The sequence below is a fragment of the Dama dama genome, chromosome 21 (genome assembly GCF_033118175.1).
Source record: "Dama dama isolate Ldn47 chromosome 21, ASM3311817v1, whole genome shotgun sequence".
Taxonomy (NCBI): domain Eukaryota; kingdom Metazoa; phylum Chordata; class Mammalia; order Artiodactyla; family Cervidae; genus Dama; species Dama dama.
Window position 1 is genome coordinate 50,567,741 of NC_083701.1, and position 27,525 is coordinate 50,595,265.

The following is a 27,525-nucleotide window of genomic DNA, read 5'->3' on the forward strand; positions in this document are numbered from 1 at the left end:
TTTCCTAAAGATTCTTAAAGCATGTGTGTGACCTGCTTTAGGGTTGTCCATACTCCATTTGCTTTTTATCAGAAACTGTGTTCCTTAAAGTAATTCACATTTTAAAACTTCTGCTACATGATCAGAGTAGCTGTGTAGCAAAACAGCAAGCATCAATCTTCATCAAGTTAAAAATAAATGAGGATTTTATCCATTAGGTAATAACATAAAATAGTCACTTTTTTTCCCCCATTTTAAAAAATTTTATTTTATTTTTTTCCATTTATTTTTATTAGTTGGAGGCTAATTATTTTACAATATTGTAGTGGTTTTTTGCTATACATTGACATGAATCAGCCATGGATTTACATGTATTCCCCATCCCAATCCCCCCTCCTGCCTCCCTCCCCACCCCATCCCTCTGGGTCTTCCCAGTGCACCAGCCCCGAGCACTTGTCTCATGCATCCAACCTGGGCTGGTGATCTGTTTCACCCTTGATAATATACATGTTTCGATGCTGTTCTCTCGAAACATCCCACCCTCACCTTCTCCCACAGAGTCCAAAAGTCTGTTCTGTACACCTGTGTCTCTTTTTCTGTTTTGCATATAGGGTTATCGTTACCATCTTTCTAAATTCCATATATATGCGTTAGTATACTGTATTGGTCTTTATCTTTCTGGCTTACTTCACTCTATATAATGGGCTTCAGTTTCATCCATCTCATTAGAACTGAATCAAATGAATAGTCACTTTGAAATCAGAAATGTGTACATCACTTTCTTGTATAGTGACCTTATAGTATTTCAGTGCTTCATTTCTCCCTAAGATTTTTCTGAGAAACAAGATATCATCTTTGAACTATCAACCAAGAATTATGTTATTTAATTACTTTCTGATTTTCAGCTGAACTCTTGTAAGGACATTGATTGTTAATTCTTTAACAGTTCTTCTCATCCTGAGAATATCTTTTTATAGAATTTGTTTGCAAATGATGGATTGCATTTATTACAGAGTAATACCATTTGCTTTCTACTACTCATATATAGCATAAACTAATTTGGCTGAAAATGAAATTTAAAAATTCAGATAATATATTCAGATGACTTCGAGGACTAGGGTTTGATCCCTGGGTTGGGAAGATCCTCTGGAGAAGGGAATGGCAATCCACTCCAGTATTCTTGCCTAGAGAACCCCATGGACAGAGGAGCCTGGCGAGCTACAGTCTCTGGGGTCAGAAAGAGTCAGACAAGACTGAGTGACTAACACAAACTCACATATTCTCAAATGTCGTCAGTGATCAGAATTAGTCTACAGAAAAATAAATACTGAAAACATTACAAATATATTACTCATTAGTTGGATTCTTGAGATTGTCTAAATCAGTAATATCTCAAGAATTACACTTTCCTGTCAAATGCCAGGGCTTCCCCTGATGGCTCAGCAGTAAAGAACCCACATGCCAATGTAGGAGACATGGGTTCAATCCCTGGCTCAAGAAGATCACTTGAAGGATGGTATGGCAGCCCACTCCAGTATTCTTGCCTCGAGATTCCCATGGACAGAGGAACCTGGTAGGCTACAGTCCATAGGCTGCAAAGAGTCAATGAAGTGATTTAGCACACACATACACATCAGATGCAAAAAAAAATAACAAAACCACTAATGGACATATAAATTTTAATTGTTTATCCTTTCCTACCATCAGTTCAGTTCAGTTCAGTCACTCAGTCGTGTTCGGCTCTTTGCAACCCCGTGAACCGCAGCACGCCAAACACCCCTGCTCAAAACCAACTCCCAGAGTCTACCCAAACTCATGTCTATTGAGTCAGTGATGCCATCCAGCCATCTTATCCTCTGTCAACCCCTTCTCCTCCTGCCCTCAATCTTTCCCACATCAGGGTCTTTTCAAATAAGTCAGCTCTTCACATCAGGTGGCCAAAGTATTGGAGTTTCAGCTTCAACATCAGTCCTTCCAATGAACACCCAGGACTGATCTGATTAGGATGGACTGGCTGGATCTTCTTGGAGTACCAGGGACTCTCAAGAGTCTTCTCCAACACCACAGTTCAAAAGCATTAATTCTTTGGCGCTCAGCTTTCTTTATAGTCCAACTCTCACATCCATACATGACTACTAGAAAAACCACAGACTTGACTAGATGGACCTTTGTTGGCAAAGGAATGTCTCTGCTTTTTATTATGCTATCTAGACTGGTCATAACTTTCCTTCCAAGGAGTAAAGCATCTTTTAATGTCATGGCTGCAATCACCATCTGCAGTGATTTTGGAGCCCCCAAAAATAGTCTGACACTGTTTCCACATCTATTTCCCATGAAGTGATGGGACTGGATGCCATGATCTTCGTTTTCTGAATGTTGAACTTTAAGCCAACTTTTTCACTCTCCTTTTGCATTTTCATCAAAAGGCTCTTTAGTTCCTCTTCACTTTCTGCCATAAGGGTGGTGTCATCTGCATATCTGAGGTTCATGTTATATTTCCCAGCAGTCTTGATTCCAGCTTGTGCTTTGTCCAGCCCAGCATTTCTCATGATGTACTCTGCAGATAAGATAAATAAGCAGAGTGACAATATACAGCCTTGACATACTCCTTTTCCTATTTGGAACCAGTGTATTGTTCCATGTCCAGTTCTAACTGTTGCTTCCTGACCTGCATACAGGTTTCTCAAGAGGCAGGTCAGGTGGTCTGGTATTCCCATCTCTTTCAGAATTTCCTACAGTTTATTGTGATCCATACAGTCAAAGGCTTTGGCATAGTTAATAAAGCAGAAATAGATGTTTTTCTGGAACTCTCTTGCTTTTTCGATGATCCAGCAGAATGTTGGCAATTTGATCTCTGGTTCCTCTGCCTTTTCTAAAACCAGCTTGAACATCTGGAAGTTCATGATTCATGTATTGATGAAGCCTGGGTTTAATTTTGAGCACTACTTTACTAGTATGTGAGATGAGTACAATTGTGTGGTAGTTGAGCATTCTTTGGCATTGCCTTTCTGTGGGATTGGAATGAAAACTGACCTTTTCCAGTCCTGTGGCCATTGCTGAGTTTTCCAAATTTGCTGGCATATTGAGGGCAGCACTTTCACAGCATCATCTTTTAGGATTTGAAATGGCTAACCCGGAATTCCATCACCTCCACTAGCTTTGTTCATAGTGATACTTCTTCGGCCCACTGGACTTCATACCCCAGGATATCTGGCTCTAGGTGAGTGATCACATCATCATGATTATCTGGGTCGTGAAAATCTTTTTGGTACAGTTCTTCCTAACATAGCCAACAGTTAGATCTTATTCTGAGATTTGCAGGGGAATTTTTGTTTTCATTCTTCTCTAATTTCTCAATATTTGGTTGCTCCTAACTCAATTAATTTTACTGTTAATAATCCTAAACTTTTATTTTTGTTCGCCTTCCTGTCCTTAACTTTTGACCACAAGCTATCAGTATCAGTCTTCAATTCAGTTCAGTCGCTCAGTCATGTCTGACTCTCTGGACCCCATGAACCGCAGCATGCCAGGCCTCCATGTCCATCACCAACTCCCGGAGTTTATTCAAACTCATGCCCATCGAGTCGGTGATGCCATCCAGCCATCTCATCCTCTGTCATCCCCTTCTCCTCCTGCCCCCAATCCCTCCCAGCATCAGGGTCTTTTCCAATGAGTCAACTCTTCGCATGAGGTGGCCAAAGTATTGGAGTTTCAGCTTCAGCATCAGTCCTTCCAATGAACACCCAGGACTGATCTCCTTTAGGATGGACTGGTTGGATCTCCTTGTAGTCCAAGGGACTCTCAAGAGTCTTCTCCAACACCAGAGTTCAAAAGCATCTATTCTTCGGCACTCAGCTTTCTTCACAGTCCAACTCTCACATCCACACATGACCACTGGAAAAACCATAGCCGTGACTAGACAGATCTTTGTTGGCAATGTAATGTCTCTGCTTTTTAACATGCTGTCTAGGTTGGTCATAACTTTCCTTCCAAGGAGTAAACATCTTTTAATTTCATGGCTGCAATCACCATTTGTTGTGATTTTGGAGCTGTCTACCTGACTGCAAATTTTTCAATGAGAACCGTGTCAGTGCGGTCAGAAAGGTTTTGGATAACACAAAGAATATTTTAAAAGATACTGAAAATTGAGTAAGATCAGATTAAATTTCATTTTAATATCATCTCGTTGCTCCATAACATTTGTTTATGATAAACAATAAATATAATGTCATAAACAAATACACAGTAGATCAAGGCAATTCATGTGAAATTTATATATAACCATCCCAAAATGCAAATTGAAAGAAATTCAAATTATTGTGTAACTCTGTTTCATTTTCTTTGTTATTATAATGTATTTTTATGGTTTCTTGGGGCAAATCTGTGATGATTTTCTTTGTAGACATTCACTGCTACTGAATAATACTCTCTGATCACAGCAGTTAATGTTGCTATTCTATTATGAATTAAGTCTCTTTATGCTTCGATTCAAAGTAATCCCTGACTTTTCTGTGCACTTTAATTTGGTTATCAGCTGACTTGCTATCAAAGTAAAACTCCAGTTTCAGTACTACAGTAGACTGATTACAGAATAGCTAAATAATAGATTTGCAGTGCATAACTGCCTGATCATTTATTTAAAGGACACAATGTGTTTCTATACATTTACTACTCTAAATCACATTATTTGAAAAACTATTCCTATTAGACAATAATACAATATAACCCAGGTTGCAAAGTAAAAAGTAAGATAAACTTATGAAATCCGTTAGTTTTACTAAACCTATTTTTAATAATATGTACCAGTAGTACAAATCTAAAAATATTTCATTTGTATTTCTCAAATAGCATTCAATTATATACTTTGTTTTGACTATTGTTAGGTATGATGGAGTGATTATCTGTTAATAATAACTGTTGATGATAAAGTGATTATTCAAAAATTGGTGGACATTTCAACTGACAATTATTTGAAAAACAGTGAATATAACTAGTTGCCAAAATGTGTTGGAAGGTATATTTTAAAAAAAGTGAAAATGAATGGTTAATACTGAAGTATCTAAGTATATTGACTTTTTTTTTTATAAAATTGATAACAGTTCTAGAGAAAATATTTTTTTTTCCTTTGAAGTACATTCATTCTTTCATTTATCTAATAAATATTTACTGAGGGTCTGCTATATGCAGAACATCAGCAAAAAACAGAAACTGCCTGACATCATGGAGTTTATAATCTCTTAAAGGAGACAGCTGTCAACAAGCAAGCAACTATGATTAGTATCACAAACGCACAACAAATTGTGACAATATGGTAAAGAAACTAACCTACACTGTGAGGTCAGAGAAGGGCTTGCTGTGGACATATTTAAGCTGAAAACTGAAATATGTATAGGATAACCTCAGTCAAGGCAGAAGAGAATGTCCTAGGCTGTAGGATCATCATGGCAAGGGAGTAAGATGCTCAGTTGTTCATGATTCCACATAAAGGTTGTTTTTGTTTTTGCTTTTCCATAACTAAGATTTCTGATCCAGATTCAAAATGTGGTATAATCCTGACATGCAAGAAGGAATGCAAAATTTTATTTTATTAATAATGTGTTATACATGTTAAAAGAAGCTCTATTTTGGCTACATATTATAATTATATCTTTTAAAAAATTGAAAGCAATAGCAGCAAGAACAGCCAAAAATCTAAATAAAAACTATACAGAAATTTAATGACCAAAAGAGATTTGTCAAAAAAACAAAACAAACAGGGATATGAAGCAGAGGTCAGTATGAAGCAGAGGTCAGATTTGAAATATATATACATATACTATTAAGATGAAATCATGATGATCTGATTGAGGATAAATGTTATATAATCACATAGTTTGCCATAGAAATGAATAAAGCAAAAAAAAAAATTTTTGGTTAACGAAAAGACCCTTTATTTACTCAAGACAGTCTGTAATATTTGAATAAATCTTTCTTGTGAACAATAAGTATATATACATACTATTTACGTGAAAATTGTCCACAGGAGTAAGAGCTTATAATTTTTGTATTCTTAAATTATGGAGCCTTAAATGATGTATAAGATATTAACGAAGCTAAAGAAAATTATATATAAAATTAGTAAAAATTATAAATAGCATTTTAAATAGCAGCCTAAAGTGTTTTTTTCCTAATAAATATATTTTCACATGTCTCTCTTAATCTTAGATTTCAGACTGAATTGAATTATGATGTTCTGGAAGTTCATGATGGGCCAAATCTTCTATCACCCTTGCTTGGATCTTACAATGGCACACAGGTGCCCCAGTTTCTATTTAGCAGCAGTAATTTTATATACCTTCTATTTACAACAGACAATAGTCGTTCTAATAATGGTTTCAAGATTCATTATGAAAGTAAGTAATGCCAACATTTATTTTTTAATTTTTTTATTCTGTTTTCTATGCTTTTGGTATTATCTTGTATCATTAAGAGAACCTATGAGAATGCTAATGGGTCATAAGGTGTGCGTTTCAGTGAATTCTATAATACGTTTTTTCCAGCAATATCTATGTAATATCATTATGAAGGGAAATACTAAGGAAATGTCAAAAGTGTTAACTAAAAAATCTTAAAAGTGAGTTCATATAATAATTATTTGTGCATTTCTGAAAAACCAACAGGTGGAAATGTCAGTCTAGTAAATGTCAGTCTAAGATGTATATGAACATTGACAAATTCTAGCATTTACCTCATAAACTCAATCATACTTCTATATTTTCCTCACACTCATTGTATACATTTCCATTGAAAATATTTAATTTTGTTATTTTGTATGAAGTATTGAAAATTATATTAATATTATAAAGTAAAATATATACTCATGTATATGCAACTGTGGCTAGCATAACTAGCCAAAGGCTATATATTAAAACAAGCTCTAATTTACAGTGCTGGAATCAGTTTACAATAATTTCACTTAGAATACTACAGTTTTGCTTAAAAATCTAAAATATGTCTGATTTTTTAAATTGATTCTGATATATACAAATCTGTTTTATTTATAAACTTCTAACATATTTAAATGTGTGAATGTATTGCATATGATGCACAGTTGCACACATACATATAAACTCATGTACTCACACATTTTAATCTGGAAATATGTTGCCATATATCTTTCCATGAAAAATAATTGTTGTGATTGTATCTAACAATACATTTAAGATTACTGCAAGATATCTTTATATCAGTTTCAGATAGATACTGTATCTCTTATTTTTGTATTCAAGTCTCCTATGCCTCCTTGCCCCTCAGAAAAAAATTCCAGCATTTAAATTTGTAACTGTATATTCCATGTTAGGTGTCTCTCTTCAGTAAATCTGGTTGGACCCGTGAGGTTTTCTTTTAATTATGAATATATATTTACTGTTTTTTTTTTCTTTTCAACCTTATCTACAATATCATTTAATTATATTAACTTCCCTTTACTTAGAGCTTTGTGGCATGGAAATATAGTTTATAAACTATTATAAAATGCAATAAGAGGATTAACACACACTTGGGAATTAAAATTAATTTAAGGAACTTTAATTTTGATCTTTAACATTTATTAGTTAAGCCTGAGTCAGAGTAGAGTCATTTTTAAAAGGTCTATTCAAAATTAATTTTCACTAGCAATTAATTTGTATCAGTGTGCTAACATGAGCAGACACCATATTTTCATTTCTGTCCAACATTCTATTCTATGCCAAATACATCCTAAGTCCATTTCAATCAAGGTAGGTGGTCGTAATCATGTTCTCATATACACAATTATTTTAAGGATTAAGTTAAATCATCATGCAAAGTGTTACTAAAAGAGTGAGGATTTTCAATAAACTGACCAACAGATTTAGTTCAGATTCTTGCTAAAACTGAATTAAATGGACCAAGGACAGAGCCCAGGGATGAAAGTGAAAGTCTTGTCCGACTCTCTGCAACCCCATGGCCTATACTATCCATGGGGATTCTCCAGGCAAGAGTGTTGGAGTGAGTTGCCATGCCTTCCTCCAGGGGATCTTCCCAACCCAGGGATCAAACCCAGGTCTCCCACATTGCAAGCAGATTCTTTACCAGCTGATCCACAAGGGAAATCCGAGAAGACTCTAGTGGTTAGCCTATCCCTTTTCCAGTGGATCTTCCTGACCCAGGAGTCGAACTGGGGTCTCCTCCATTGCAGGCAAATTCTTTACCAACTGTGTTATCAGGGAAGCCCAGCCAAGGGGTGAGCCTGACTCTGAGTTTGGCTAAGGCAGAGTCTTTATCACAGTCAGCAAGTTTGTCACCTAAAGGCCTTTGGTGAAATAGTCCAAATTATTACTGAGGGCTAGTGCTTAAATGGCGGAGTAGAGGCTAGATAATTCTGAGGCTGATGAGAGGCTCCACAGATACTGATTGTGGTCAAATCTGCCCAGGAGACAGTGACTCTGAATTTAAATTTGTTTACAAAAGTTCATTTTCTTTCATTTTTATTCTAATTAGCTTTGTGGTTTATTTAGTAAACCAAAGGCTAACTTAGGTACTTCCCTGGTGACTCACTGGAAAGAATTCACCTGCAATGCCAGAGACCTGGGTTCGACCCCTAGGTCGGGAACATCCCCTGGTGAAGGGAATGGCTACCCACTCCAATATCCTTGCCTGGAGAATCCCATGGACAGAGGAACCTGGTGGGCTACAGTCCATGGGGTTGCAAAGAGTCAGACAGGACTGAGAGACTAACACTTTCACTTGTTTAGTATTGTGAGGTAATCTCTAACATCACAAACCCTTTCTTACCAAGAAAACAAATAAAACACTATTTCTGTTGACACTTTCTTAATACCTTCAAGCTGAAGGTATCCAAATTATCTTTTTTAAATGAACCATTCACAAGCCTCAAAATCAGTAGAAAAAAATTTTATTATACTACTTAAAACTTTAAAAATATATTTGGTATTTTGTGAATTTCTATTTTTATTTTAATGGAACACATTAAAGGAGAAAACTTGGTTTCTCCAGTGAACCAAATTTTTATGGGAAGGATTTCTTGAAATGCCATCCCTGGTTGTACTCCAGAACTTGATTTTATTCCCTTTCTTGGGCACTTTTACCCATTCTGTCTTCCTCTCAAAACAGGAAGATTACAAAAACGTCACCAATAGGATAAAAGTTATTTATAGTTTACAAAACATTAAAATAATAAAAACAACACAGAATAGACTTTCTGTTTTTTTGTTTTGTTTTGTTTTACGGCAGTCCCCAATCCCAAGAAGCTGTATTATGTTGTATTTCTTGAAATGTAGATATAATAATGTTTCTTAGATTATGTAAATATCACATAAAGCAAGGCAATGATGAATGGCTACAGAACAAATCCATCGACACAGATACCAATCTTTAAGATATACTTAGAGTCTCCTAAAGCAATTAAATGGAGTTTTAATGATAAGAAATAATGTCATAGGATTATTTTAATGACTTAAATGAGGCAAATTTTGCAAACATTTTAGAGTTGTAAAAACGTGGAATATAACAAGCTGAAAACATTAATTATTGCTATGATAATTATTGCATGTGCATCTGCTGTGCTGTGCTTAGTCATTTAGTCGTGTCTGACTCTTTGCAATCCCATGGTCTGTAGCCCATCAGGCTCCTCTGTCCATGGAGATTCTCCAAACAAGAATATTGGAGTGGGTTGCCATTCCTTCCTCCAGGGGATCTTCCCAACCTGGGGATTGAACCCAGGTCTCCCTCACTGCAGGCGGATTCTTTACCATCTGAGCCTCCAGGGAAGCCCAAGAATATTGAAGTGAGCAGCCTATCCCTTCTCAAGGAGATCTTCCTGACCCAGGAATCGAACCAGGATCTCCTGCGTTGCAGGTGGATTCTTTGCCAGCCTAGCTACCAGGGAAACCCATAAATATGTGTGTGTATATATATATATATATACACATACATATGTATGTATATATACACACATTTATACATACATATATATGTATATACATAATTTATAATACGAAGTTTGATAGATAATTATACATTTTCATTAAGTTATTATGTAACTTGTAGCCTGATTTTGGCATCATCAACTCGATGAATATGAGTTTGAGTAAGCTCCGGGAGTTGATAATGGACAGGTAAGCCTGGCCTGCTGCATTTCATGGGGTCGCAAAGAGTCGGACACTACTGAGTGACTGAACTGATTGGCAGATTAATTTATCTGTAAAAGTTATCACCAACAGTTGTTTGTTTTGAAGGAATGAGTTTTTTTAAAAGAATAAGAATCTATTTCAGTGATTTAATTCTCATCAAGCTTACTCTTTTTCATATTGCCTTTGTTTTCCAGGTGTTACAGTGAACACCTATTCTTGCTTGGATCCTGGCATACCTGTACATGGTCGTCGCTATGGTCATGATTTCTCCATTGGATCTACTGTTTCATTTAGTTGTGATCCTGGATACAGGCTGAGCCATGAAGAGCCCCTTCTGTGTGAGAAAAACCACTGGTGGAGTCATTCACTTCCAACTTGTGATGGTAGGTTCAATATGGAAAATAAACCAATTTATAAACCAAAAATAAATCAACATGATCTTGTAAAATGTGAGGTTTAGAATAAATATATCTTGAATTCTGCAAATTTTATGTCATCAAACCATTAATAAAGACACAAAAGAATGAATACTGATAATAAGCCAAACTTACCCAATCCCTAAGGATGTTATATGTATTTTTAAAATGTGTTGAGGTAACCATTTTAGATGCCTATTATGTCCTGTACATCTTGAAAAAATAGCATTGAAAAATGTCAAATTGATGTCAGGTGAATGCAATGAAGAGTTAGAGCATTTACCTCCTGCCTGGAAGGCAACGTGTAACAGTCCAAATTCTGCCTACCTACACAGCTTTATAGCAATGTACCAGACTTCCTTGTGATGGCCAGGAATAATACACCAGTGTCCTTATCTCTTATTTATTTCTATGGAAAATAAGTCAGCAATCCTTCATTTTTTAGAAAACATGTATGAAAATACAATGAAAGAAGCTGCTTTCCTAAGATTGGGAAGTACTTGTACACATGGTTTATAAAAAACACACACATAAAATCTATCCATTAGTTCTGGGTTTTAATTTTCATTTTTAACACTATTCTTAACATATTCTTATCCTTTTGCCAAGTGGAAGATCACATTTCCCATTTTATAAGTATTTTCAAATACTGGCAGTGCCATCATTTTTGTTTCAATTTGTTTTTATAAGGAGGTTTAAAAGAATCCTCAGCATATCTGCCCCATTTTTGGCGCGATAGAATTTGTAATAGCATTCTTGTGGTTTAAGTGACAAAAACCCAATTCTAACTGATTTTAAAAAATGAAAGCAGAATTTGTTTTTCGAAGTTTCAAACTTAGAAAAGGGTTTCCCTGATGGCTCAGATTGTGAAGACCCTGCCTGCAATGCAGGAAACTCAGGTTCAATCCCTGGGTGGAGAAGAATCTCTGAAGAAGGGAATGGCAACCCACTCCAGTGTTCTTGCCTGGAGAATTCCATGGACAGAGGAGCCTTGTGGGCTACAGTCCATGGGGTCACAAAGAGTGGGACACAACTGAGTGATTAACACAGGCCAAACTTAGAAAAGGCACATATGGCATACTTCTTGTTGCTAATGATAATCATGAATTCAAACATTTTCAAGGATACTTCCATTTCCACCTTGGCTTTTCTCTCTCCGTATCATCATTCTCTTAAGTTGAAACTTTAGGCTTTTTTAATATGTGGGACTAAAGGTGGAGAATACACTTTCAGGAAGATGGAATCATATAACCTCACATTTCCGAAATCAGAGAAGAATGAGAGTTCTACCTTTCTGCTCTTATTAGAAAAATATGAGGACAGGTCTCTGATTAGTCCATACCTCTACCAGAAACTAGTAATGGAGAAGTGCCCTTTATGATTGGCTTTCTCCAGGTCATGTGTCCATCCATCCCTATGGAGACAAATGATATAGTAAATTCACCAAGACAGAAAGGTTTGGTGGTGATATTATCAGAAGAAGCAGGAGAAAAAAAATAATGTCCAAGTATACCAGCATGCTTAAGTGTTATTAATAATAAAACTGAAGGTGTCTAGTTTGCCTAGGAGCAACATAGACCCTTATCATCTCTCATCAAGGCAACTAGAATCAACCTTAAATTCAATATCCAGGCGGGGCGCGCGACGGCACCGGGCAGCGATGGCGGCGGACGGGGACTGCCAGGATTTTTATGAGTTCCAGGAGCCGGCCCGAAGCCTCCAGGACCAAGAGAACTGTAACGCGAGCCCCGAGGCTGCAGCAGCGCCGGACCGGGGTGGCCACGGCTTCCCAGCGCTGGCCTGCCACTTGGAGGAGAAGCTGAGCCTGTGTTTCCGCCCCTCGGGTCCGGGTGCCGAGCCCCCGAGGGCGGCTGTGCGGCCCATCACCGAGTGCAGCCTCCTGCAAGGGGACGAGATTTGGAATGCCCTGACAGATAATTACGAAAATGTAATGCCTGTAGACTGGAAGTCATCCCATACTGGGACCTTGCATTTGCTTACTCTGAATCTCTCAGAAAAAGGGATGAGTGACAGCTTGCTCTTTGATACCTCAGATGATGAGCTGAGAGAACAGTTGGATATGCATTCAATCATCGTCTCCTGCGTCAACAACGAGCCTCTCTTCACTGCAGACCAGGTGATTGAAGAAATTGAAGAAATGATGCAGGAATCACCAGACCCAGAAGATGATGAAACGCCTACCCAGTCAGATCGGCTTTCAATGCCTTCCCAGGAAATTCAAACTCTTAAGAGGTCTAGCACAAGCAGTTATGAAAAGAGGGTGAAAAGGCTGTCGGTATCTGAATTAAATGAGCTGCTGGAAGAAATCAAGACTGCCATCAAGGAGTACTCTGAAGAGCTGGTGCAGCAGCTGGCCATGCGAGAGGAACTGTAGTTTGAGAAAGAAGTGAAGAACAGCTTTATTTCTGTTCTCATCGAAGTGCAAAACAAACAGAAAGCGCACAAAGAAACAGCCAAAAAGAAAAAGAAACTCAAGAACCGCAGCTCTCAGAACGGGAAGAACGAGAGAAGCCACATGCCCGGCACATACTTGACAACAGCCATTCCTTATGAGAAAAAAAAAATGGACCACCATCTGTTGAAGATCTTCAGATATTAACAAAAATTCTTCGTGCCATGAAAGAGGATAGTGAAAAAGTTCCAAGCTTGTTAACAGACTATATACTGAAAGTTATGTGTCCTACATAGGGCAGCATCACTTCAGGAACAGCTTTATCCTTCATGGGCAACAAGCTACAGTTCCTATAGCATTCTTCTGAAAGCTGGCTACTATTACCTTCCTGCTATTGGAAACTCAGGACCCTTGAACTTGGGTTTGTGATTCAGTATTACTAGATCATGCCTTCTCTAATTCTTTGTGTCTTGAACTGAGAGAACCATGGCACTATTTTGAATTCTAGAGGTTTTTTTTTTGTTGTTGTTAAATACTAACAATTATGAACTCTTCTGCAACTCTGTAGAGTAACGGGGAGTGGTGTTCACTGTGCACATGCACCTATATTTTTCATTAACGGACAGTACGTCTGAGTTTTTATGGCTTTCTAGATCTAAACTGCACTCACTCAAGAACTAGATTAAAGCATTGAGAGATTTATACTATAGCTGTTTTTTGGTGATGGCAAGTACCAACACTGATTTTTTTTTTTTTAAATAAGAGAACTGTCAGTATAAACATTACCTACCAGTATTGTCCAGAGAGACTGAAACTTGGGGTTTTGGAAGAAGGGAAACCAGAATATACATTATCTTGGCTTAATACTTTGTCAAAATCAAAACACCTGGAGATGGTCAATTTTAGGGCTTGCTGTGTGTCTCACCATTGTTCAAGTTTTAACCATTAAGATGACATTCACTTTCAGAATCTTGTATTGTTTAACTTTAGAGGTTTCCATGTTTCATTTCCCATGTCTGTGAAGAAGTGTCCTTAAAAGGAATCGGTATCTTTTAAGGTGCTTAAACTGTATGCTGCAGCAGTGCCGTTCCCTGTTATTATTGTATTTTATTCATGCCTGTGTTTTCCTGAAGCACTAATTCTAGGAACAACTACTCATGGATCCATCCCTAGTCATGAAACACCTTTGCCAGTTCCAATCGAGTCAATTCCATTTAATAAATGTTGGAAAAAAAGTAAAAAAAAAAATTCAATATCCAACTACTTCAATCTAACCTTCATTCTATTTCATGTTATATCCAATGTCAAAAATATTTAATGACTTTTTGTTTCCTAGGGATAAAAGCTCAAATTATTAATCAATAAATTCATGATTCTTAATAATGTGGACTCCATCCTTTCCAGTTTTGTCTCCTTCCATTATTCTTACCTCTTTTTTTTTTTTTTGAAAGATCATTTATGTCACATTGAAACCTCCATCTTTATCTGTCCTCCACTTTTGTACCCCATCTCATTCTGAGTATAGCTGTGAAAAGTGAAAGTGAAGTCGTTCAGTCATGTCTGACTCTGTGACCCTATGGACTGTAGCCTACCAGGTTCCTCCATCCATGGGATTTTACAGGCAAGAATACTCGAATCCGTTGTCAGTTCCTTCTCCAGGAGATCTTCCAACCCAGGGATCAAACCCGGGTCTCTCACATCATAGGCAAGATGCTTTACTGTCTGAGCCACCAAGGAAGTCTAGCTGGACAGGAAGTATAGCTGGACAAGGCATAATTTATATTCACTTTTTTGAATGTTTGAGCTTTGTGTGAAGCTGCTACTTAATTTTTCATTCATTCTAACTGAACTCAACTACATATAATCTTATACACTGATTTGATTATTCTTTTCCTTCAGTTTAAACTTTTTCCCAGAGGCAACTAACTAATCTAAAATTCCTTAAAGGGAGGAATAGTGAATAAACAGAATTTATTCTCCTGATCCAAGAGTGTAACCTCCATTGACATAGACTGCCTGGTTACTCAAGGTACAGCTTGCCTCACTTTGGCACACATTAGTTCTCATCGTTTCTTCATGGGCCATAGCTAATTCACACTGCTGCTTCTCAGTTGCTTCAGTTGTGTCCGACTCTTTGCGACCCTATGAACTGTGGCCCGTCAGGCTCCTCTGTCCGTGGGATTCTCCATCCAAGAATGCCGGAGTTGGTTGCCATGCCCTCCTCCAAGGGATCTTCCTGACCTAGGTATCAAACTTGCATCTCCTGCATTGGCAGGCAGGGTTTTTTACCACTAGCACTACCTGGTCAGCCCATGGTTAATTGATTCGCAAAGCTCACTAGTCAGTGAGGGTTTGTGGTAATGACAGCTAACATTTAATGAGAGTTTACCATGTGCTGGTACTGCTACAGGTGTTTTATGTTTATTAACTAATTTTATCAAAATAACTCCATGAGGTAATTGTTGTTATGATCACCACTTAACATATAGGAAAACTAAGGCAAACAGAGTTTAAATATCTTGCCCTGTGTCATCCCACTAGTTAATGGTCGAGTCAAGTTTGAAATTCAGGCAGCCTTGATCCAGATCCTATGCACAAGTCTACTGTCATGCTGCCTCCTGCCCACATCCTTTACAATATGGTACAAAAATTCTTTAAAGTACAATTAAAATTTTGTTATTCTTTCCTCAGTGATGCCCCATGTTTAGAATTTTGTAAAAATATGTACATAGAGCTGTTCAAATAATTTATGGATACTCTGAACTCCCTGGAATATATGGCTGAAAAAGAGGACTTTTTTGCTATCAATTATGTTATATGGCAGACTACTTTTAATTCAGTCCTATTTTTGTATATTTAGGTTTCTGAGCAAAAAGTTGATCTTTCTAACTTCATCTTGTTTTATAATTGAAACCTTGAATCTTAAACAAGTGATAAACAGTTCAGTTAGATTCTGCATTATTTAGTAAATTTATTACCTTATTTTTCACCATGTATTTCTTGAGGGGTTTATTTCTTTCTCTTTGACCTCTTAGGTCTACTCTTCAGAAAGCAACCAGAGTAATTATTTTAGGAGTTAAGGCAGATCAGGGCACTCTGCTGCCCAGAGCCTTCTAGCACTTAGCATCCCAAGAAGAATAAAATCTCAAAACTTTTGCATGACCTAATTGCTCCCATGTAATCTGGGCCCTGAGCACCTCCCGTGCCTCATCTCTCACAACTTTCTCCCTCATTCATACCACTGCACTCCAGCTACACAGGTCTCCTGGCTTTTCTTCATATGTTAAGAGGCTTTCCCTCTCCCCATCCCTCCAACTCCCTCTCATTTCTTCTTCCTGAAATAGGTTTCATATAGTCACATGTCCTTCTTCCTAAATAAACTCAATCTGTACTTAAAAAAATCACATCACTGACAATCCCCATAAAGGAATAATCCCTGTCATGTCATTTTTATTTTTCTTCATGGTATTTACCACTCTCTAACAACATTGTTATGTATATGTGGTCTGCTTTTTTTTTAACAAAAATGTAAATTCTATGTGGCAAGAACTTTGTTATATTCCTTGGTGTGTCCTCAGTGCCAAGAAGAGTTCAGTTCCTGTCACACAGTTTGTTGTTGTTCAGTCACGTAGTCGTGTCTGACTCTGCAACCCAATGGACTACAGCATAGCAGGCTGCCCTGTCCTTCACCATCTCCTAGACTTGCTCAGACTCGTCCATTGAGTCAGTGATGCCATCTAACCATCTCATCCTCTGTTGTCCCCTCTTCCTCCTGCCTTCAGTCTTTCCCAGAATTAGGGTCTTTTCTAATGAGTCAGCTCTTTGCATCAGGTGGCCAAAGTATTGGAGTTTCAGCTTCAACATCAGTCCTTCCAATGAATATTCAGGGTTGATTTCCTTTAGGATTGACTGATTTGATCTGCTTGCAGTCTAAGGGACTCTCAAGAGTCTTCTCCAACATCACAATTCAAAAGCATCAATTCTTTGGTGCTCAGCCTTCTTTATGGTCCAATTCTCACATCCATACTTGACTACTGCAAAAATCAGCTTTGACTCTACAGACATTTGTTGGCAAAGTAATGTCTCTGCATTTTAATATGCTGTCTAAGTTTGTCATAGCTTTTCTTCCAAGGAGCAAGCATCTTTTAATTTCATGGCTGCAGTCACCATCTGCAGTGATTTTGGAGCCTACCCCCCAAAATTAAGTCTGTCTGTTTCTATTGTTTTCCTATCTGTTTGCCATTAAGTGATGGGGCCGTATGCCATGATCTTTGTTTTTTGAATGTTGAGTTTTAATTCAGCTTTTCCAAGCTCTTCTTTCACTTTCATCAAGAGGCTGTTTAGTTCCTCTTAATTTTCTGCCATAATGGTGGTGTCATCTGCATATCTGAGATTATTGATATTCCTCCCAGCAATCTTGATTCTAGTTTGTGCTTCATCCAGCGTGGCATGTCACACAGTTAGTGCTCAGTAAATCTGATTGTAATGAAAGAATGAGCAGATTATTATTTCCAGTTCTTTGGGGAATACTTACTATATTTGATTTTGCATATTTATTTTCTGTCCTTTACCTTCATCAGTGTTTCCCTTTCCACTAGAATGTCCTAGTCCTTTCCAACACTGGAAAGGTTTTTGGTTTTTGTGTTTTTTTTCAACAAACTCCTAGTCATTTTTAAATTTGTCTCCAAGTTAATCTTTTTTATGTACGTGCAGGAGACCCCAGTTTGATTCCTGGGTCAAGAAGATCCACTGGAGAAGAGATAGGCTACTCACTCTGGTATTCTTGGGCTTCCCTTGTAGCTCAGCTGGTTAAAAATCCACCTGCAATGTGGGAGACCTGGGTTTGATCCCCGGGTTGGGAAGATCCCCTGGAGGAAGGCATGGCAACCCGCTCCAATATTCTTGCCTGGAAAATCCCCATGGACAGAGGAGCCTGATGGGCTAGGTGGAGCTGATGGGAAGACCCCCTGTAGAAGGGAAAGGCTACCCACTACAGTATTCTGGCCTGGAAAATTCCATGGATTGTATAGTCCATGGGGTTGCAAAGAGTCAGACACAACTGAGCAAGTTTCACTTCTTCCAATTCTATTGTTACATAATTTATTTACACCATTGTGTCAGTTTAATGTGTATAGTAAAAAGGAATTTATTGACATGAATCATGAAATGATTATCACAATAAATTTAGTGAACATCCACAATCTCATATATATATATAAAATTAAAGAAATAGAAAAAAAATGTTTTTCCTTGTGATGAGGACTTTTAGGATTAACTCTCTTAACTTTTATGTGTAACATACACAGTAGTATTAATTTTATCATGTTGCACATTAAAACTGAATGACTGGATTATGCTTTCCTAGGATGAAGCATCTGCAAAAAATCTCAACTTTTCCTAGACCTCATATTTCTCTACTTATGGGATGTTTTGCTACCTTATAAACACCTATGGATTCACTAAATCAATATTTGTCAATTATATTGTCTAAGCACTAAAGAAATATTGTTGAGTATGAACAAATACTATATGTTCTCCTTGAGGTAGTAGAGGAAATAGTAATTGTTTTCTTGTTTTACTTATATTCTTGAGGTTGAGAACCATGTATTCTTCTTGTTCCTATAACATATATTTTTAGAAGGCATCTCCTAAACATAAGAGGTTAGATTTAAACCAAAACTGAACAACATGTGTTACTGGCCACTTTGATTAGATCTCACTCTTGAATATCTCTCTGATGTTTTTCATAGAACTTAGATTTGAAAGACTCTAGGGAAGGTCAGACAGGAAAAACCAGGATAGCGTTGGCCAACAAGTGTCAAAGGCAGCATATAATCAGAAGTCACAGCTGAAAGATGTTTTCCATGTACTGAGATCATAAAGTTATGAGTTCTGGGGGTAAGCTGAGGTCATATGCCCAGTAGAATTCAACCCTTCAGGAACTAGACATTGTTGATTAAGATAGCTACCCTGTTTGGTAACAGGCTACAAACCATGGGGTCAAAAAAAAAAAAAAAAAAAATCAGACAGTACTGAGTGACTGGGGCTTCTGTGGTGGCTCAGATGATAAAGAATCTGCCTGCAATGAGGGAGATCTGGGTTTGATCCCTGGGTTGGGAAGATCCCCTGGAGAAGAGAACAGCCACCCACTCCATTATTCTGGCCTAGAGAATTCCATGGGTAAAGGAGCCTGGCAGGCTACAGCCCATGGGATTGCAGAGAGTTGACATGACAGAGTGACTGTCACTTCACTCAGCTGAGTGACTGAACACACACACACATGGCCATCTTATGGTGGGGGACATTTAGAACTGAATAAATTACTTGATTATCTGTATCACCTAAGTCATTAAGCACAGAATCTGAAATTGAACCAAATGTACTGAAACTTTATCGCTTCCGTAATTTTTTCATATTATTGAAAGATTTGAGTACACAGACTAACATAGCAAAAGAGTACATGAACTGATGTTTAGGCCCAAAAATTCAAGTAATGATGGTGCATAGAATTCAAATAATAAACCGTCTATAATGAGGGTATACAGTTCAAATAGGGAGACCTAAAGAAAAGAGATTTAAGGTTAAAAACAGACAAAAAAACATCATGATGGGATTTGTAAAAACTGCCTATTTCTTTGTCCCATTGCAATACTCAAAGTGGTTTGATTAATAATGGTCTAGAAAGGTCTGTTCTAGTTATAGAAAATTTATCACTTGCCAAGTGTGCATCTCTACCAAGGGCAAGGTATAATTTTCTGAGTTTGGGCAGTTTCATTCAAGGGGTTGGCTTTTGAGGCAACTTCATATTTTAAAACTCAGGTTCTTATCATGCGACCAGGTAGTGGTCATTTGTGGAGAAAATCAGGGAGAAAAATTAAAGCTATTTATACTTGACAAGATTGTTGTATGTCTGGCTAATTGCTCTCAGCTCATATTTTGGGCTGTTGGTGTGACTTTGCTGTGCTACTGATCTTTGTCCTTATGTATGCTTTTCTTTGACAGCTGTCTCCCCTAACATAAAGTAACTGCTTCTTTCATGTTTGGTTATTCCCTAAATTCTCTGCAATGTTTCAAGGATTCATTTGATATAAAATTTGTCTTTCATTCACAAGAACATATATACCTATTGTGTCTATTACAAAAGTGTCTGTATCCATAAAGATATATGACATTAATTAGCAAGGTTGTTGAAATAAATTGGAACTCCTTCAGAATGGGTGATATAAAAGATAAGGCAGTATATCCATGGCATCCATTTTAGATGCTCTTGTTCTAAGAAATTTAATATATGAGCAGTCATATGGTCTTTTGAACTGACTTCTCAGAATTTATTTTAGAAATATTCTTGGAGAAACTTTCTTAATGTTTTCTATATCACTGCATCTTTTACAGTATATCTGAGTTCCATTTTCTACCTGAAAAAATTTTCACTTATAAAACTTTTATTTTTTTATTCTTAATATTTTGGCCTCTCATGATTAATTTTAATGGGTTGTTTGATTTCATCTTGCATTTTCGTAGCTTTAACAGGAAGGGACCTTTATAGAGAGGCAAGCATCATCAGATTGAGAGAATATTGGGTAATTAATTAAAATTCAAGACAATTCACACTTGCATTAGCATCTATCCCTGTGCATTATATCAATGTACATGGAGCTAATCTCTTGTAATTGTTCAAAAAGCCAGTAAAATAAATATAATTCTAAATATTTGCAATATAAAATGATCTCATTTACAAAGATGAAAGATTTCATTTGGTTGATGAAAATGCTCCTGCTACTGATGGTAATGGAAGACTGTTTTAATCACATACAGACCATTGACAAATGAGAATCTATAACATGTAAATCAATTAAAGATAATAACATAAACAAGTATATTGACACATTTAGGTTTGAGATGCTTAAAGAGAGAGTGATTTGAAGAAGAAAGTAGTAAATGAATCTCTGATTAAGTGAATGATACCTTTTAATAATGTTTATAGAGATTGATCATTTGAAGTAGAATGCTAAAAAGCCAAACATATGTGAAGTCATCATCTGCAGTGATTTTGGAGTCCAAGAAAATAAAATGTATCACTTTTTCCCCCTTCTTTTCACCATAATGTGATGGGATCGGATGCCATGATGAATGTTGAATTTTAAGCCAGCTTTTTCACTCCCCTCTTTCACCCTCATCAAGAGGCTCTAGTTCCTTTTCACTTTCTGCCATTAAAGTGGTAACATCTGCATATCTGAGGTTGTCGATATTTCTCACAGCAAACTTGAATCCAGCTTGTGATTCATCCAGACCAGTATTTTGCATGATGTATGCTGCATGTAAGTTAAACTATATCTAGGTTTCCTTTAGTTTTAATGCTGATAAAATTATCTGGTCTATCATAACCACTGGTGTTAGAAGGCATTGTAAACTGTGATTTAGTCTACAGTAAATAAACATTGAATCAAATTTTAATTTCTTTTACCTCAGTTCATAAATCTTTATTTTTATTATCTTGGAGTATTTACTAAAAACTAAATATCCTTTAAGAAAACTCTTTTTATTCATTATGTTTCCCAGAGAAATGCACAAGTTCAGAAACAGCTTTCAAATTTTCAGTTTACTCCACTATTTCAAAAAGAATTCTGTGAAGAATGACACCTATCCCTTTAGGAATCTAAAATAAATAATTTTGTGTAATTAACAAATTGTTTTCTTAAAGCTTAGTAAAAGAGCAACTGCTAAACAATTAATTACTCATGTTTAATTTACAACCAATTTATGCAAATGTTGCTTGTAATTAGAAATATATAAGTATGTACTTTAAATGCAAATATGAAGGTTGAGCTAAATTCTTTTGGGGCTGGTATTAATTCTCAGATACAATTAAATACCTTTTTCTTCTCTAGTGTTTCAAAGGATGAAATTAATTTCTAATATTGCAAGAGGTCTTTACACACTCATGTTATTTCCAGGAAGTAACTTAAGCAAAGATAATCAGACTCCTTCTATTTCAAAAGAGATTTGTTCAGCCTTTGCCTCTCTAACAGTGATCATATGACTATATTTCTTTGTATTTTCAGCATTATGTGGAGGAGATGTTAGAGGGCCTAGTGGAACAATCTTATCACCCGGTTACCCAGAATTTTATCCAAATTCTCTGAATTGTACATGGACCGTAGATGTAACCCATGGAAAAGGTAATTTGTCTCATGCAATGATAATGGGCTATCTTCTGAATTTACATTGCATATATTTTTATTTCATTGTCCTTTACAATGTCATTTTGCATGAGCAAAAACAGATCAATACTAAAATATGCTAATACAAAATTCAGTTTGAATAACTGCAGCAGAGGATTATATTTACTTTTCTGTACTATTATAACATGCTCATATGATTTTTTTCAGAATGGTGGTATATTTATTTATATATAATAAACTAATGTAATTTGAAATTTTCATAACAATAAAATCTCAAACAGGATGTCTTTTGTCTCTGGCATGGTGTTAAGAGGTTGACTTCAAAAATTCAAAGGGAAATAGGTACTCTGAAGTACTACACTGATTGTAAAGTAAACAATACATGTTTATATACACTTGTTTCAAAATGGTTATGATTATTTATCATAACCATATACCATATATAAATTTATAACTGTCCTAGAAATATTTGTCTCTTACTGCAGTTGGTTCTCACACAGTTGAGTGAAAGTATAAAATTGCACTGTGCTTATAGTAGAGCTTAATAAATGTCCTTTGAACAAATAAATAAAAGTCCTTGTAGTACTAAATATGATATATTCATGCAATGCGACCAAAATATTCAATGCATATTAGCAATATAAGTGGTTTAAGGTAATAGCTTGACAGTGGGAAAATGGGCATTCTAAATATCAAAACAAAAATGGATGAAAATTATTTACCTGAAAATATCTATATGCTAATATTTTAGAAAAGAATTTATTCATGTTAAAAACTGCTTTAGGGAAGTATTATTCTTATTGGTTTTTACTATTAAATTGTACATGGGCTTCCTGGTAGCTCAGCTGGTAAAGAATCCACCTGCAATTCATGAGACTTCAGTTTGATTCAGAGAAGGGATAGGTTACCCAGTGTTCTTGGGTTTCCCTGGTGGCTCAGTCAGTAAACATCTGCCTGCAATGAGGGACACTTAGGTTCGATCCCTGGGTTCAGAAGATCCCCTGGAGGAGGGCATGGCAGCCCACTCCAATATTCTTGCCTGGAGAATCCTCATGGACAGAGGAGCCTGGCAGGCTACATTCCATGGAGTCGCAAAGAGTCGGACATGACTGAGCAACAGCACACACATTACATTGTACTTATTAGCTTTACTATCAAAGATCTAAAAATAAAAAACCCAAATCCTAGCCATGAGAAGGTGATGTTGTTACAGTTTTAAAAATTAAAGCTTTATTTGAAACATTTGAATCCATTGTGGTTTTTACACAATGTGTTATTTTATTTTGCTTTTTAATTTTATTGGAATATAGTTGCTTTACAATGGTGTGTTAATTTCTGCTGTACAATGAAGTGAACTGGTTATACATATACATGTATCCTATGTGTAAGACTTTTTTTTAGATTTTCTTCTCGTTTGGTTCACCGCAGACTCTTGAGTTCCATGTGCTAAACAGCAGGTTCTCATTAGTTATCTGTTTTGTACATCGTGGTATATGTATGTCAATCCCATCTCCCAATTTGTCCCACTCCTCCTCCCCCCGCCATCAGTAACCATGTTTGTTGTCTACATTTACGACTCTATTTCCACTTTGCCAATAAATGCATCTGTACCATTTTTCTAGATTCCACATATAAGAGATATACAATATTTGTTGTTTTTCTTACTTCACTCTATATGACAATGCACAATGTTTTTTACACTTCTGTTTAACTATGTGAGATATATCTGCAGTTCTGATAGAATATTTGAGATACAGTTGGTTAGCCTTTATAGAAATTATACATCCTTTCATTGATGGTGAGGGTAATATAAGGATGGTTCTTTAAATGAAAATTAAATATTATTGAGAAAAAAATGCTGTTAAAATGAGTATTCTCATATTTACTGCAGGAATGACGTGGAAGACTTCATAAACTGTCATTTTTGTTCTCCATAATAGAAGACTATTTGTTGGAAGTTAACCAAAGCATCCTATTATCCCACTGTGTAGCAGATTAATGGAGTTTAAAATAAACTTCTTTGTATTATACAAGAAAATGGAGAGCTACATACTGCTTGCTATGTAAATAGAGGTTTAATTAACACTTAAGGTTTTGCACCTTCAGACGTTGCAAGTGTTAATTAAATCTGTATTTACATGGCATGAAATGCAGATTATGTGCTTTTCTTGTAAGAGTCAACAAAATTTGTTCAAAGTACAACTATTCCAAAGTGTAGTCAAAGTTTTGTGAAGAATAATCTCTTAATGTTGGGAGAAATTATCAAGGTAATATAGTTAAACTTCTCACCCAGCCTGTATACACACATAGATACACAAATGCACATCAATATTGCACCCTCAAGGTCAAAATTAGTCGTAACTATAACTATAACCTAGATATTAATAATATTTTTACTTCAAGCCCAAGTTTTTCATATATTTACGTAACAAAAATTACCTTAATAGGACTTTTTGAATTAGCACTTTTATGGGACAGTACTATGATGTTGTAACCACTTACTTTTTCTCACTATTCTTCATACCCACTTCCCTATTAAGATTGTATGTCTTTGCCTGTCCACTTCTACTTCCTGAAATGTCCATCCAAGGGTTGCTCTTCCACCAAGAGCTGTTCACTTTTGAAGGTCATTGCCTTCAGAAGCATCTTCTAATCCCTCTGACAACCTACCTCTTAAAGTTTATGCTCTGATATTGACTCACATTAATTACTTTCATAGCACTTAGCAAAATGTTTGAAACTTTAGTTTATGTATCTTTTCCCCTTAGATAGACTATGAGTTATTTACAGTCTTCTCATTTTTTATATTCTATAATGCTTATAATATAGTAGGTTCTTAGTATCATTTTATTATTTAGATTAATTGCCTTTCATTGGAAGGTCTTATGTTGTTTTCCTGCAGTGAACATAGATTTTATTGCTTAAAACATAATCTGATAAACAGAGGCTTGATTTTTTAAAGTAGTTGACTAGGGCAGAGTGACATGAAAACAATTGACTTTCAGGTTGAAGGATTAAACAATAAATGATAGCTAAGAGTTGCTAAGTACTTCCTCTGTGAAAGAACTGTGCCAAGTGATCCCCTACATTGTCTAATTTAAACTTTCGGGCAACTCTATTAGAATCCATTTTCTCAGATGGAGAAAGTGCATCTCAGAAAAAGCTATGCATGTAATACTTGACAATGGGCTTATTAGCACCACTCCCTAACAGAATATTAAATTTCCCCATGTATTAATTTCAGTACATATCAGAATAAGCATATTTTTCTAAGAAAAACATGCAGACTGATAGACTGATATTTTTTTCTGTTTTGTTCATTTGCTCTTCTGACTATTTTTCTTAATTTTAGTGTCTGACCAAAATCTAATTCGCTTTATCTTAGCTTCCACTCATGTTAATTTGTAAATTTAAATATCAGTAAATCTAGATGGCAGAGTATCCTCTCCTTGCTATGTTGTCTTTCTCATTTACATCTGTCTAGTGTCAAATGCCACATTTATATTGAAGAACTTTTGAGACACTGACTTTCTGGACTCAGTCCTAAGAAGGGCTCATTGTGAGTGAGAGAAAAAAATGTGTTATATTTTGAAAAAGAGTATCATTGTATATTCCAAGTATTTTCCAAGTTGAAATCACTCGCCTATAATAACTCATAATCACTGGCAATAATAACTCATCATTACTTCTATTGTCAGTTTATTTTCTGGTCTCATTTTATTTCACTTTTTGCTTTTTTAGCAAACAAGTGATAAATTAGGAGTTTTGGATTAAATAAAATAGATGAACAACAAGGGCTTACTGTATATCACAGGGAACTATATTCAGCATCTTGTAATAATCTATACTGGAAAATAATATGAAAAAGAATATACACACACACATATATCTGAATCACTTTGCTGTATACCTGAAACTAACTAACAACTTTGTAAATCAACCATACTTCAATTTTTTAAAAAAGCAATGAGGACTCCAAAACAATCCATCATTTAGAACTAAAAAGTTGATAAATAGCATTAAGAATGTTATTTTATCATTACCCAGTAACTCATGTTACTGGGTTTTTGCTGAAGCTTTTGGTGATTCTTTTAGATCAAATAAGAAAATTTATTAAGCACTTCAAAAGAAAGATGAATGTGATATCATCCTTTATTTCATTTGATACTTACATACAGCATCCCAGGTGGCTCAGTGGTAAAGAATCTGCCTGCTTATGCAGGAGACACAGGAGATGTGGGTTTGATCCATGGGTCGGGAAATCCCCTGAAGGAGGATATGGAAACCCACTCTAGTATTCTAGCTTGGAAAATCCCATGTCAGAGGGGTCTCGCTGGCTACAATCCATAGTGGCAAATGGTCGGACACAACTGAGCAACTGAGCACACACATATACATATCCTACACACAGTATAGGATGTGTGTGTGTGTGTGTGTAACTGTTAGGTTATTACATGCATTTGAGATAGTGTCATTAAACAGTCGCATAAGACCACAATGCAATGACATACCATACTCACTAGGACAGAACAAATAAAAAAAAGAAATTTAAACTTTCAAATATTGATGAAGATACCAGTTGGATTTGTTGATGAAAGTGTAAATTGGCATAGCCACTTTGTGAAACAGTATCTATTAAAGCTGAAATATATATATTTATATATATATATAAATTTCCCATGAGCCAGTAATTCTACTCCTAGGTATCGATCCAGCAGAAATAAGCAAATATGTTCTTCAAAAGACATACTTGAATGCTCATAGCAGCATTTTCTGCATTCAAGCTAAAATGTCAATTACCTAAATGACCATTAACTTTTGAACAGACAAATGAGTGTGTTGTATTCACAAAATGAAATGGATCTCTAAAACAACTTACAATCACACACAAAAGTAGAGATAAATCTCACACACTTAGTGGTGAGTGAAAGAAACTCAGAGGCTTCCCAGGGGGCTCAGTGGTAAAAAATCCACCTACAATGCAGGAGATGCGGGTTTGATCTGAGTCAGAAAAATCCCCTGGAGGAGGAAATGGCAGCCTACTCCAGTATTCTTATCTAAAATACTATGGACAGAGGAACCTGGTGGGTTACAGTCCCTGGGGTGGCAACAAGTTGGACATGACTTTGAGACTGATCACGCACGCTAAAGAACTCAGACCAAAAAGAGTATGCCTTATATGAATCCATTATATAAACTACAAAGAGTTGCTGAGCACTTTAACATGAGCGAAAGTTCAGATAAAGTGAATTAGATTTTGGTCAGAGACTAAAAATAAGAAAAATAGTCAGAAGAGCAAATGAACAAAAAAGAAAAAAAAAATCAGACTATCAGTCTGCATGTTTTTCTTAGAAAAATATGCTTGTTTTGATATGTACTGAGAT

The 27,525-nt window shown here is 36.1% G+C and overlaps 1 protein-coding gene and 1 pseudogene across 3 annotated transcripts in view; both read left to right on the forward strand.

Moving 5' to 3' along the window:
* CSMD3 (CUB and Sushi multiple domains 3) overlaps positions 1 to 27,525 on the forward strand; it is a 1,326,016-nt gene that overhangs the window by 865,406 nt on the left and 433,085 nt on the right. For all 3 annotated transcript variants that reach the window (XM_061122845.1, XM_061122846.1, XM_061122847.1), the window contains 3 exons: positions 6,184 to 6,371; positions 10,325 to 10,513; positions 22,022 to 22,138. In XM_061122845.1, coding sequence (XP_060978828.1) covers positions 6,184 to 6,371; positions 10,325 to 10,513; positions 22,022 to 22,138 — 494 coding nt within the window. The remainder of the gene's footprint in view (positions 1 to 6,183; positions 6,372 to 10,324; positions 10,514 to 22,021; positions 22,139 to 27,525) is intronic.
* Positions 12,207 to 13,405, forward strand: LOC133042337 (fasciculation and elongation protein zeta-2-like; annotated as a pseudogene).